This window comes from Serinus canaria, chromosome 1A (genome assembly GCF_022539315.1).
Source record: "Serinus canaria isolate serCan28SL12 chromosome 1A, serCan2020, whole genome shotgun sequence".
In the NCBI taxonomy this organism is placed as follows: domain Eukaryota; kingdom Metazoa; phylum Chordata; class Aves; order Passeriformes; family Fringillidae; genus Serinus; species Serinus canaria.
Window position 1 is genome coordinate 37929686 of NC_066314.1, and position 14488 is coordinate 37944173.

Sequence of the window (14488 nt, forward strand, 5' to 3'; positions counted from 1 at the left end):
ACATAAAAGAGGGCTTTGGATAAGCTTGCTGCATCTTTCAGGTCCTTTGCCTGATAACAGACTCTTCATCTACAGTAGCAGTATGATGACTGCAACTCCAAATAGCAACTTAATCAGCATTATTTCTGGCAGAAATGCAAACAAAATTGTTATGTACAAGGATCTCATACCTTTTATACCTGCTTGAAACCATCCTGGAGGAGTCCTAAAAGAAACAAAAAGGAAAAATTAATTAGTATTTTTCTTGTAGCTATACTGAAATACCTTATCACTCCACAGAAAACTAAGTCTGTAGTGAGAACAGTCCCATTACACTGTACAAGGCAGTTTTGCATTATTTTGTTGTCAGGTACAGACAACACTAGGACTATTGTCACCATTTTACTGCTTCTGAACATCACTCCAGAAGCCTTCAAGTGTCTGCCTCTGATTACATCATAAAACTGGATGCACTTATTCCATCCCCCTGCATGCACAACACGCGAAGCAGCCTCACAGTGTACCACCAGTACATCTCCTCCACTAACTAGTGTGGAAACACGTGTGCACTTTGATAGTTGTTCATCAACTTGTCCAAGAGCAGCAGAGCAAAACTGTTTCAATTCCTCAGCACCACTGCTGTCCTTCCAGATGGGAACAAAAACTGAAGCTGCCAAGTACAAAAATTAAGACATGTTTCAACTGGTAAACAAGGGCTCAGATTTGACAGAGTAAGTCCAGAAATATTTTTTAGGATGTCGTAAGAACATGAACCAATTATTTTCTTAGTCATAGGCAAAACACCCCCAGCAAATAACAAGTAAAAAGTCAGGAAAGAATATTTAAGGAGCGAAAGGACAATTGCCTTTATGAGAAAAAAAATAAGGCAAAGTATAAAATGCTGTCTACTTACAACACTTACTGCAGGCAAAGAAGTAAATTAGCTCTTAAAACAAGATGCAAGAGAAATTCCATCCACTCTGAAAATTCTACAGAACATTACACTGCCTTCACTAATCATCACACTAGTGATGATTAGTGAAGGCAGTAACTAAATAAACAAGCTAAAAATTAGGACACAAAGAGTATTATTTTACTATAGAAAACAGAATTTTAAAAATATTTGTATTATAGAAAAAATTGATCTGAAAGTGTATCTTTTTTTATGAAGCATTTTCCATTTCTGCCATATGTGCTACATCTTATCCCTAAGATAAGCACATGAACAAAATTCAAGAAATTCATGGGAACTAGTCAAAGAAACCCACAAATTTGGCAAAATTGCTGGTTTAACACTGATAACTATTTTTATCATTGATGACAGCATCTGAAAATTAGTGATTCAGAGCTGTGAAACAGAAACCTAATTTTACCTCTAAAAGGGCAGAGAAACAATTTCACATGTTACCAATGCTATTTTTAAAGTTTACTTAAGGGTAGGTTATCTTTGAAAGGTCATGGAAGCAGGGGGAGGTTTCTGAGGGCTAAAATGAAGTAAATATCATTCCTTTCTTCAAGAAGGATCATCCAGGGAACTACAGGAAGTCCTTAGCTCAGTCCCTGAGTAGAAAATGGAACAAATCCTCAAGGACAGGAAGGTGAAATCAGCATGTATATATGAAGGGGAAACCATGCCTGACTTGACAGCCTTCTATGATCAGAGGACTTGGTGAATAGAGGCAAAGCAGATGATGCTTATCTAGATGATAGCACACCTTCCAACACCTTCCCACACAATTTATGTATATGGAAAGAGAGGCCAGATAAGCAGACCAGGAGATGCAGTGACTACCGGGTCCAAAGGGTTACGAGCAGCAGCTGGAAGTCCAGCTGGATGCCAGCCACTTTGCAGGGACTGATACAGGGGCCAGCACTGTTTAATGACTTCATCAGTGACCTGAACTATGAGACAAAGTACAGCCTCAGCAAGCTGGCACACTACAAACAACTTGGAAGAGAGGTTAACAATACCTCAGGTGGCTATGTTGCTATCTAGAGGGACACAGGCTGGAAAACGGGCTTACAGAGACTCCATGAAGTCCAAAAAAAAAGGAAAATGCAAAGTCCTGCACCGGAGTCTGGGGATGAATAATCCCAAGCAGGAGTATTTGCTGTGGAAAGCTGCTATACAGAAAAGAACCCTGGTGTCCTGGTGGACATCAAGTCAAACATAAGGCATCTCTGTGCCCTTGCAGCAAAGGCCTATGGCATCCTCAGGATGCACTGCCAGCAGGTTGAAGGACAGCATCCTGAGGAGAGCTGCAAAGACAGTGAAGGGACTAGAGGAGAACACACACAAGGAGTTGCTGAGGTCACTTGGCTTGCTCAGCCTGGAGGAGACTGAGGGGAAGTTGCAGTTCCAACTTCCTCAGCTGCAGTTCCAACCTGCTCATGAAGGGATGAGGACAGTCAGGCACTGATCTCTCCTCTGTTGTGATCAGTGACAGGACCCAAGGGAATGGCCTGAAGCTGTGTCAGCAGACACTTCATTTGGATATTAGGAAAACGTTCTTCACATCTCAGGGTGGTTGGGCACTTGAACAGGCTCTGCAGGAAAGTGGTCACAGCACCAAACCTAATAGACCTCAAGAAACATTTGGGCAATACTCTCAGGCACATAGTGGGACTCTTGGGGTGTCCTGTTCAGGGACAGAAGTTGGACTTGTGGGTCCCCTCCAACTAAACATATTCTCTAATTCTCCTCTGCTCAGCCCTGGTGAGAGCACAGCTGGCATGCTGGGTCCAGTTCTGGACTTCTCAGTATGAGAACAATGTATTGGAGAGACTCCAGCAAAGCTGAACATATGATTAAAGATCTGGAGCATCTGACACAGAAGAAGCTGAAAGTGCTGGAAATATTCAGCCAGGAGAATAGGATGTTCAAGAGATATCTTGCCAATGTGTACAAATTCCTGATGGGGTAAAGATGATGGAGACATATTTCTATCCATTGTGATAACAAAAACCCAACTGGCTACAGTCCTGAGCAATTTGCTACAGGTATCCTGCTCTGTCTGCAAGACTTGGACTGGAGACTTCCCAAGATCCCTTCAAGCCCTAAAGATTTTTAGCTTTAAGACAGTCAGCAACGACTGATGAAGTGATTTGACTCTGAGGTATCTGGAGAGATTCAAATTGTTTCATCTAACACATTAAGACACATGTTCCCTGTATCTGAGAACTGAAACAGCACCTCAGTAACATCAGACACAGCTGATGGTGATGGTCTCAAACACCCCAGCTGCTCCATTAGCTATGGGCAGGTGGCTCAATTGCCTTTTTAGGCTTGGATGGAGAGTTACACTGGGTCTAAATTTTGCCTAACTGCCTGCAGATACAATAAAGTGGGAGCTCTGGGCTCTAATCTTCCTCAGATCTTATTTTTTAAACAGCTTCTTTTCTTCAGGAAAATGCTTCCTGGTGAACAGAAGCCTCGGTTTGCACTGAAAGGCAGAATTCACGGGAAGGGGAGAAATTGCACTGAGATTGCAGTCTGGTGAAGCACACATACCTTTGTACAAAGAAATCTTAAGGTAAGAGATGCTTGTTTTGTACTCTAGACACTAAAAAGATATGATGAATGCACTGTATACCCCCATATTTGCTAAAACATTTCCATATACTAAATGCAAATAGAGCTGTAAAGCAATTACACAGACTTGTACATTTGATTGGACTGGACACTTTTAAAAGTTTGGCACTACTATTGAGAAAAGCCAGCTCTTCAGAAAAAGTTGGGAAAGCAAACAAATGCTCAGAGACAAAGTGCATAGCAAATATTCTCATTTGCTACAAATGACAGCTGTTAAAACAAACAAACAAAAAAACCTTGACTCAATTAACAAGTCTTTTGTAACAGATGTTTCTACAGTAAGAATTAGCGGTTTTGATTTCTGTAGTTGAAACTAACTATGAACAAAAAGTTAAAATGCACATCTGATACACAAAAAAACATTTCTCTGAATACCAAATTAATATTGCAGATTGGGTAAATTATGATTTTTATTACTTTGAAATCTCTAATGTAAATGCAAAGCAATCATTCTTTAAAGTGATGATGAAAGCACAAGGAAAATGTATTATTTACCTCTGTTCTCATCTTAAGAAATTTATTTTGTGTGCATCCAAAAGTCTCTGGCAACATGAATAGAAGTAGTCACGCTGTAAATAGTATTATGTGCCCATAAATCAAAAAATAATCTAAGATTTCAAACTACTCAGAGATCTTAAAATGAGGCAAGCATCTATAATTTAAGATCTTGTCTCCTCCACTTTTGGAGAACTGAAGGTTGGCAGAAAATCAAGAAAGGGAAGGAGAAAAGGAGGGACATGCCTGTTCTGACAATGAATTAACCTAAAAGCAGATGACTATTCTTGTACATAAATACTTATTTACAAATCTGCCTTATATTCCTTAGTATTTTTTAACTTTGATTTTTAACCCACATTTAAAATATCTAATCTTTACTACAAAAGTGAATGATTTCTCATGAGCAATGAAAAGATCTGCTCATTTGAATGTCTCCCTCTAAAAGAGAAATTATTTTTATAGTCTGTGGAAATCTTGAATGGAAAAACAGTAAGTAAAGAAGTGATCTGTTAACAATGCTAATGGTTTCTTTCATACTGGTGAAAAAATACTGCTGCCAAAGACATCTACCTACATCAGTTTTGTCCAAGGCTGAAATCAAACACTCACTTCAATGCAGTATTCCAAACACAGCCTTAAAATTACTTTTACTTTTTGCACATGATCTCAGGCAGCTTGCATTACCTTTTAACTTGCAGTTGACTGGCAGCTTGCCTTACCTTTTAACTGTATATACTTCACTAATAAACCAAATAATTAGTGAGCACTCTGCAAACTTCTGCAGAGTGACATACATCAGCACAGCTCCAGAAAACTGGTCATGTTCCCTTTTGTTTTGTCTACAAAAGTGATTGTGTGGATGGTGTTAGTGCAGGACAGGGTGTGATCTACATGAAAAAAAAAAACAAGGAAAAAGAAAACATTTCTCTCATTCCACATGAGCTCCTTCATCTGATTCACTGCACAGACTAACACACAGACGTGCACCTGCTGCACAAGAGAATATGTAAGGACAGAAAAGGAAGCTGAGACCATTCATACTAATGAAACCATTTACTGCCAATTAAATCTCTGTCAAACTAGGATTCAAGGAACTTGGCTAACTCTCCTCTTTGCTCCTGGCTCATCTTGGTATTTCATCTGGAAACAAAGAGATTGCATAAACAAGCTGGTCACCGGGCTTTAAATAAATAGAATTGTCTGTGTTTACAAGTGTCTGACAAAGTTTTCCAGATGTTAAACCAGCCCTACAAATTACAACCCACCCAAATTACAAATTTGCTAGTTAAAATGCCCTAACAAACACTGCTTTTAAACAAATACAGACTCTGGAATCAGCTGGACCATGTAAAAGGTTCACTGGAATCCCTTGAAACACTATTTAAAAGTTTTGCAAACAATTAAAGCAAATCCCCTGGATCCAATCAGGCTGTTAGAGCTCACTAGAATATAAACTGACACGAAGAACATGCACACTGTTTTGAAATAGAACTATACACTGGTGCAAATTATTACTATATAATGATATTCCTGCAACATGCAAGGTTAAATTTTGACTGAAATGAGGCTATCAAAACAATTTTCTTTTAATATATAATTAAAATATGAGCTTCCTAAAAAGTTTCTTGTACATTCTTCAAGATGTGAGCAAATACAACTTCACTACATGGAAGAAGGAGATCTACTGCTGGGGTTTCTTGCCTTTTTACACACCAAGGTAGATTCTATTTCCATCCAGCAAATCAAGTTAACCCCTGTACCTTAAATACATCTTGATTAACTAAAGCTACTTCTCACATTCAGTACAACTCTGCACTGATATTTGTTTGGAAATGGCAGTTACATATCTTCTGCAATACAGACAAGGTTTTTTTATTCAGCTCTTAAGTGGGATAACATCTAAATGCTAACTGAAAGGCAATCTGACTCTAATACAAACCAGGAATGACTGCAGATGTGAAAAACAGCAAAAAGACCGATGAAATACCTTTCTTCTCCTCCCACCAAAATTTCCCAAAAGCAATTTTCCCTCAGGAGTCAAGAGATTTTCATTTACCTTCCATTCCTGAATCACTGAATCAAAGAATAAGCTGCACTGGAAAGGACCCATCAGGATCACCAAGTCCTATTCCTGTCCTAAACAGAATACCCCAAGGATCACTGTGTGACTGAGAGTGCTGTCCAAACACTTCTTGAACTCTGTCAGGCTTGGGGCTGCCATCACTGCCCAGGGGAGCCTGTTCCAGTGCCCAGCCACCCTCTGGGTGAAGAGTTTTTTCCTGATATCCAACCTAGACTTCTCTTGACTCAGCTTTATGCCATTTCCTTGGGTCACAAGAACAAAGACATTGGTACCTGCCCCTCCTCCTCCCCTTGAGAGGATGAAGGCCACAATGAGGTCTCTCTTCAGTCTCCTCTTCTCCAGGCTGAACAGATCTCAGCTGCTCCTCATACAGCTCCCACTCCATACCCTTCATCAGCCTTGCGGCTCTCCTCTCCATGCTCTCTAATAGCTTTTTTAAAATGTCTTTTACACATAGTGGCACCCAAAACTCCACACAGGACTCGAGGTGAGGCTGTCCCAGTGCAGAGCAGAGCAGGACAATCCCTCCCTTGCCTGGATGTGATGCTGTGCCTGATGCCCCCCAGGACAGGGTTGGCCTCCTGGCTGCCAGGGCACTGCTGGCTTGAGTTCAACTTGCATCCACCAGGATCCCCAGGTCTCTTTCCTGCTCCCCAGTCTAGGCACACAACCAGGATGCCAAATCCTGCTCCATGCCAGGAGCAGGATTTGGCACCTGCCCTTGTTAAATTTCATACAATTCTCTAATTTGTCATGGTCTACCTATAGGGCCTTTCTGTCCATGAAGGAGTTGGCAGTTCCTCTCAATTGTGTCACCCCTTTGAAAACATCTAGAGATGTTTTTCATAGAAATGCAACACAACTTTTTGAACCTTAACTTTATTTTTTTACAGCCTCACCTACTATCTTTAATTAAAATGTAATAATATATCTTCAAACAAGAACTAACAGATGTGCTAAAATGCCTGGGTTCAAGTGATAGATATTACCCCTGCTAAGCCAAGGGAGTTATGACTTATCTGCCTGTTCACACAGAGTCAGGGGGCCATGGAGAAACACTGCAAGGACACCTAGGGAATCAATCAAATAGGTTGATTGATTCAACAGAATCAATCAGAATGGTAACAGAAGGTAAGTATCCTCAATTTGTACCTATGAAGAAATCTATTAAGGACATAAGATAAGAGAAAATAATTAAAGAAATACCTGCAGATAACACAAGTAACTCCCAGGTAAGTCAAGCATCTTCCAGAACAAAACAGCTCCCAGAAACAAGGAAATCAGAAACAAACATTTAAACAAATTAACAGATCTTTTCTTATATTCATTAGTCTCTATGTCTATATTCAAGCAATATTTGCCACTGAAGAGTCAGAAGGAGTTCAGGCCAAGCAGTTAGGCACTCAGAACAAAAGCTGTGAAGGAGTTGATTAGATCAGGCTGAAAAAACTTGACTAGATCTCAGGTGACTCACAGAAAAAGCAGAGCAGGAAAAATGACCAGAAAGACAATGTGGTATCCCCAAGAAACATGAATCTGTAGGCTCCCCTCAAACAAAAGTATTTGAAATCACACAAGGGCTGAGCTACAACTCAAAGCAGTGTTTTCAGAGCAGGAAACCTAGCTCTGTGTTGCATACCCCAGCATGTTGATTAAAGGTATGGAGTTGTTTCTGAGCTAGCAAAGACTAGTAATGTCCCTGTAGCACTACACAGGCAGCCGAAACTGGTGCTGTGATGTTCATACTATTTAAAAGGACTGGTTCCTGGTACATGATTCCTCAAACAGTCCTCAGGTATGACATAAGAGAGCATTAGGTAGCATGAACCAAAACCATGCCAAAAAATGTTGCTAATAATTAAGCCACAGGCTCTATCAGCAGAGCAGCAGTTGAGCTCACACCCAGGTCTTGCACTTTTTAACAGTATAAACATAGTCAGACTGTCTCCACCAAACAACTATGAATTCAATTCCTCCTCCCTCCTGAGCCATCACATTAATTACACTAGGCTGCAAGGATGTGGAGATGGAGCAGCAGGCTATCCTGCCCTAGCCATCCTCCCACAACCATGGAAGTGGAATATGCACCTTCCAAATGCACCAGCACATCTGAGCCACTGAGTATCCTCTAACCATTAACAACATGAATGTATGATACATGCTACCAAATGTCTGACAACTATTGCTATGTGTACTTGTGCAGAGTGTACATTTCAGCTCATCTTTCAGCAACACCAAGCAAGCTGTCTCCCCTCTCCACCTTGCAGCAGGGATCCTCTTGGTCCATGGTCCATGCTAGTTCTTGCAGGAAAGAACCTCCTCCCTCTCTGTACACAGCCAGCAGGTAGTCATAACTGTTACCTAGGCTTCAGATTTGTTCCTGGCATGAAAGCAGTATTAACTGAAGTTCTCTCTAGAGTAGAAGCACAGGAAAGTGCAGGAATCAGGAGTATTTCCATACCTTACAAAAGCTTTTAGTATCAGTCAGGCTGTGTAATCTATTTGTACAAGTAGATACATCAGAAAGATCCTCTTTATCAATAAATTTGTATGTGCTCAATGACTCTTGACAAAGAAACCTCAGCTACAGTTTATCATTATACTTTCAGGATCACTTGTTTCCCCAGGAAAAAAAAAAAAAAAAAAAAAAAGACCAGGGTGGGGGGGGTACCCACTAACCCAGCTGACTTAAAAAGCTAGTCCAAAACAGAAAACATGTGGGGACAAAAAAATTAAATTCCTTTACATGAGGCCTCTCTAGGCTCAAAACATTAGTTGGGAATTTGAGAAACTGCTTCCTATTCCTTACATCTGCATAAAGGTTTCTAAAAAGGCTCCAGACCAGAGTAACAGCAGCTAATGCTGGTGCAATTCTGGAGCACAGCTACATGAACTCCCATAGTGAAAGAAACAAACAGGGCAAAACCAAATTTCTGTTGATACAGGCTGAGTATACAGCACCAGCATCTGAAAACAAGAAAAAGTAGAATAAAAATAAATAAAGCCCCCAAAATATAAAAGCTTAGTAGAAGGACCACAACGAAACTCAAGCAGAAGAAATAACTCACAAACTTTGCTTAACATATGCTGTTTATAAGGATCATATGGATCAGCTCTTCTGCAGAAGAGCAGGCTGTGCTGCAAACCCTGTACATTCCCAGACACAACTGTGACTCTCAAGTAAGAACAGGAAGCCTTCACAATGCCTGCAGAGATACGGGCTTGATTCAGCTTTAGTTTTCATGCAGATCCTGTGACATACATACACATTGTGTATGCACATACACATAGGCCCACAAAATCAAATTTTCAATTTTAAGAGACTTCACGGGTATATTTAGTTCTATTTACTGGGAGTGAAATCCAGTCATCAAACAAAATTTTAAGCAGAAACCACTTATCCACTAAATTAAAATTGACTGTACACAAATGTTAAAAATGTCAATAATTCCGTACTTCTTTCTAAGAAAAGCAAAGTTTGCCATTAAAGGTAATCAAATTTACGCTGATAGTGATCAAGCACTAAACACAATTCCTTCCACAAAACAGAAATATCTCTCTTCTTGTTCAGTTGTCAGGTAGTCAAATCTTGGTAGGCATTATCAGTATTTCCCTCCAAGAGCAGAAGTCAGGCAACTCAAAGTAGGGATGCCCGAGCTACATCCTCAAGGTTACACGTTGCTTAGCCAAGCAACTTTATCTGGCTCATAAGCAATTTACAGCCACCCTCTTTCCCTCTGGTCCCACATCAATAACTGCTAGCTCTCAGCTTCCTGATTCCTTAGGGGCAAAAAGGACCATGATTTCACTTGAAAGCACTTTCCAAAAGCAGCAGTATTGGATGGTGCACACACAGTACAGCTGAATCAGATGTGCATGTGCAGATCCTTTGGCACAGTAAAACCCACTGAACATGCATGGATTAGCAGCACTCTGCAAACAGACACACATCATATACTAAATTTGCTCACATGGCAGGAGAGGAGGAAGATTTTGGCACTGAAAACCTATGCTGCTACAACAGCATCTTCTGACATAGCCCATTCTGATGGGAAATTCAGACTCCCCCGTTTTAAAATCTTCTGTTCTACTAAAAACACAAATCCATACAATGTAACTAAAAACTAGCAATCTCATTTTTATCAAAACAAATCCTTGAATGTAGTTAAAGACTCCAGTTACACCAGACAAGAACACCGTGCAACATTATTACTCAAACTCAGAAGTTACCTTGAAGATTAATTAAAAACTTACTATGTAGAGTGGGGTTTTTCCAACCTGCAATAATACATACAGAAAAAAGCAATTAAAGCAAATCAAGATTGCAAAGTCAACCAATTCAGTACAGGTCAGAACGTCCTAGACTTATGCCACCTTCATTCAAACTCATGATACTGCCCTTCCTGACATCATGATGTATTTTTCCACAACATCTCTTAAGTGGAACACAAAGAACAGTACTCAGTGAGTAATGCTGAATATTTTGTACTTGCTAGCTCTTCACGAAATGGACACGTGCCTTAATTACTCAGTTATTAACATACTCAAACTGCTCTGAATATAGGCCCATTTTGCTAGAAATTACCTGAGTGATTACCTGATCATGTGTGACCATGAAAACATGAAATTCCTGTGTTCCTGTTTTCCTTACACAGATCACAAAAATCATCTGGGTCTCCCAAGCCAAGGGAGCCATGGCAGATGGTAACTGAAGCACCTGGTTCATGTCATGACTTGTACAGAGCAGCAAATTCCCTCCAACTAATGCCACTTTAAAAACACTGCACACACACAAAACTGACTTCAGGTGCAAATGTATTTTAAAAATTAGTGATCTTTTACTACTGAACACTGAATTTGAATACTTTTTAACTAATGTTTATGCAACACTTTTAGACATATAGTCAGATTTCCTCATGAGTTTTCTACTGCAGTCATTATTATTGCTGAAGTGCTTTGTGGATACTAATGACTGCTTTCATTTAATTTCTGTGAAGTGCATCACACTCCACCTGTAAACAGAAAACCCAAGATGAATATTATCTGGTAGTTAACTCTCAAATATTAGAGTCTCATAAATACATCATCATAATGAATGTATTTCTGTACTTTATTACATTTAGTTCCTTAATTTTAAAAATAATACCCATATCATAATCATATTATGCAAAATAATTGCTGGACAAACATCTAAAAAATGTAGGTCTAAAAAACCCTATGTTTAATACATTTAGGCATGCCTAGTGTAGCCCAACCATATTTTCTCTGTGGATGGAAATTAACATCAGGCAACATCACAGCAAAATACGTAGAAAAGATGAATTACTACTCTTGAATGCAGGCACACAGTTCTTCTTTGCAAGAACTACATGAAACCTGGATGCCAGACACCATTGAAAAGCAGTGGTCATGTATGAAGAGGCATGAGTATTATTACCACATACTTTGGATAATGAGAGTAATTGTAAAATGATGTTGTGTGACACTACATTGCTAAATGAAAAGCCAGAAAAGGTAAAATAGGCAAGAAGTGCAACTTGAGTTGACTGGCTTATTTGGCAGTATATTCTCAGCACAAGATTCAAGTACAAAACTCTGGAGAAAGCTCTGCTTGTGTCAAACAGGTTTCCAGCTGTTGTTCTGACAGGAGATGCATATAAGCAATCCAGATCCCTGCATTTCTCACAGTCTGCCACAAGGCTAAGAAGGAATTTTATTCCTTACCTTTATTTATTGCTTTCAGCAAAGCTTATAAGGTATGTCTATTAAACATTTAAACATTAAACACTGATATATATCCTTGCTTGCAAAAATTCCAATGTGTTAGGCCACATTTAAAGAAAATAACAGTTTTTAAGCAAACAGAACTACACTTCTGTAGAAATATCTCTGGATAAGGTTCCTTTTAGAAAGTGCCTGCAATGTTTTGCTGAAATGTTAAAATTTTTTAGAACAAAACATTAAAAAAAGATCAGATGTGGTTTTCCTTCAGTCTTTTGAATGACTCACAACTAAATGCACAAGGCATAACTAAAGGGTCATGTTAATAAATCAAGTTTACACTGCTTCACCAGCCACCTAACCTACTCATTCTGAAGTTACTACAATGAACCCAACCCACTGCGACACAATTTCTCAGTTGTACCATTAATGCTAATTATGTAGACATTTCATCCTACCCTCACCTCCAATCAACAAGGATTCTTTCACAGGTACTGACTAATTTCTACACTAAATTGAATGATTATTCAAGCATCCATCCCAAGCCAACCTCTTGCAGAGTACAAAAACCTGCACTGCTGCGACAGAGAGGGGCGAGAGCAACTCAAGGCATGGCAATACTACTGTGTATGTAAGTCAGTGCTCTGAGCTGAAAACTAGGGCAGCTTTGCCTTCTGTTGTCCTGGATTAACAGCTCCCCAGGAATTCAGTACTAGGATCAAGCTTTAGTCTGTCTGCTAATGCATAATTTGTACTTACTGCAAGAATGTAATACAACTTACAGTCTAACAAGGTTAAGTGCTACAAATGAAGTGACTTTTTTTTTTGTCTAGCAAATCCATTCTGTGTTTGTGACTCCAATTCAGTGTGGATGTTTAACTGTCTAAAATGTATCTCACAAAGTTGTATCTTGAGTAAAGTAATTTTGTAAGATTCAATATCTCAATTTCTTGTTCATGTACATGGTAAGAGCAATACAGGGAGAGTAAGAAATGTGCATCACAATTGCATACACAAAGCAAATTAATTGTTGGAACAAAATTATTGCTATTTCCAACTGAAGTGCAAGGTCTTGAATGAGGCCCTGGGCCTTGCAGCAATACATAATATGATATCAGGTACAGCAAACCAGTTGTCATGGCTTAAAAAAAAGAGTGAGCCATCTCATACTGGGATCCCAGACTTCAGAATGCTTGAGATGCAAAATTCCCCTCCCAGCTTCATACCAGCACTACAAATACCAAGACAGGTTTCTAGCAGAAAGCTGCAGAGAACTGGCAATCAGAGAGATGCAAAAGACATTGGTAACTGTGATAGTTATGATCTTCAATTTCTTAATATAGAATTAAGAAATACACTAGACAATTTTTGTGTGACAATAATAAAGATCAGCATTCCCTTTCTACAGTAAGATATTCTAAATCATTCTAGCATTTATAAATAATTACCTTTCAGTTGAAATATTCAGAGTATTAGTTTCACAAAGGCTGAAATTCAGTATCTAAGTGACTCAGAATTTTCTCCTTCCAGGCCCACAGGCACAAGAATCAGTATCTCTCACCAGAACTGATTCCTATTCCCATGTTATATTAGTAGCAAAAAACATGCTGACATGTTTGGGTCAAGTTTTCCAGAGAGGGGAAAGGATACAGCTCATCCAGCAAGACCCATTTTGTCCTCAGTGAGGAGAAAAACACACATCTAGAACTCAATAACCCCCATCCTCATGCCAATGACAAAAGTAGCTCTGAAGTTCTCAAATGCCTTTTTGTCTCTTGATGCTTTTGTCAATACGTATCTACTCAACTCCCATATCTTAAATGTCAATTATTCACAGGTAATAAATTTTTTTGCACTGTTCTCATTCACTGCTCAGCACAACTAGCATTCACAGACACTACAACATTCGAAATAAAATGCAAGCAGAAAGGAACCAAAGATAACATAAAACAAACCAAAGATAACATAAACCATTTACAAGGTATTGAGAATGATACTTCTGTATTATTATAGCATAACTACCAAAAACCAGCCAGTTGTAATTAGAAGGTTTTAATGGGTGGAGGACCTCTACATGTGTCTTTCATTGCAAGGCTTTATATTAGCTTTGACTTAATCTTCTCAGCCTTCCCTATTAGCTCTCCAATTTTCCAAGAACACCAAAAGGTGACATATACATCATATTGGCTCTCCAATTTCCCAAAAATACCATAAGGCTACACGTACACCACAACATACTACCATGCTCAAATATCACTTTTGTAATGACAGACAGGTTATGTTAGCCCTGCTACCACAGGATTACATGAAGAAGGGCACATATTTGGGACATATTTAGGAGGCCAGATGCATAAACAACAGAATTCCAAGAGGCATATGACCATGGTATCAGCAAACCTGAATGCTTTGATATAAAGGCCTTGCATATGGTGTTTTCTGGCAGGGTTTTTTTGAGTATTAGCTAATAGTAACATCTTTTCCACATTCTGAAACTCAGAAAGTTTTCTAAAAGACTTTAAAATAAATCTTCATTAGACAAATTGTTTTTTTCCAGCCAAACCTTGTAGGTTTTTTTGATGCAAGCTTTCTGTATAGCACATAAACACTAACACCAT

General features: G+C 39.1%; 1 protein-coding gene across 1 annotated transcript in view; it reads right to left on the reverse strand.

Annotated features, from left to right (window-relative positions):
- PAWR (pro-apoptotic WT1 regulator) overlaps nucleotides 1-14488 on the reverse strand; it is a 70237-nt gene that overhangs the window by 14976 nt on the left and 40773 nt on the right. The window contains exon 3 of the mRNA XM_030238602.2: nucleotides 171-205. Within this exon, the coding sequence (XP_030094462.1) occupies nucleotides 171-205 (35 nt within the window). The remainder of the gene's footprint in view (nucleotides 1-170; nucleotides 206-14488) is intronic.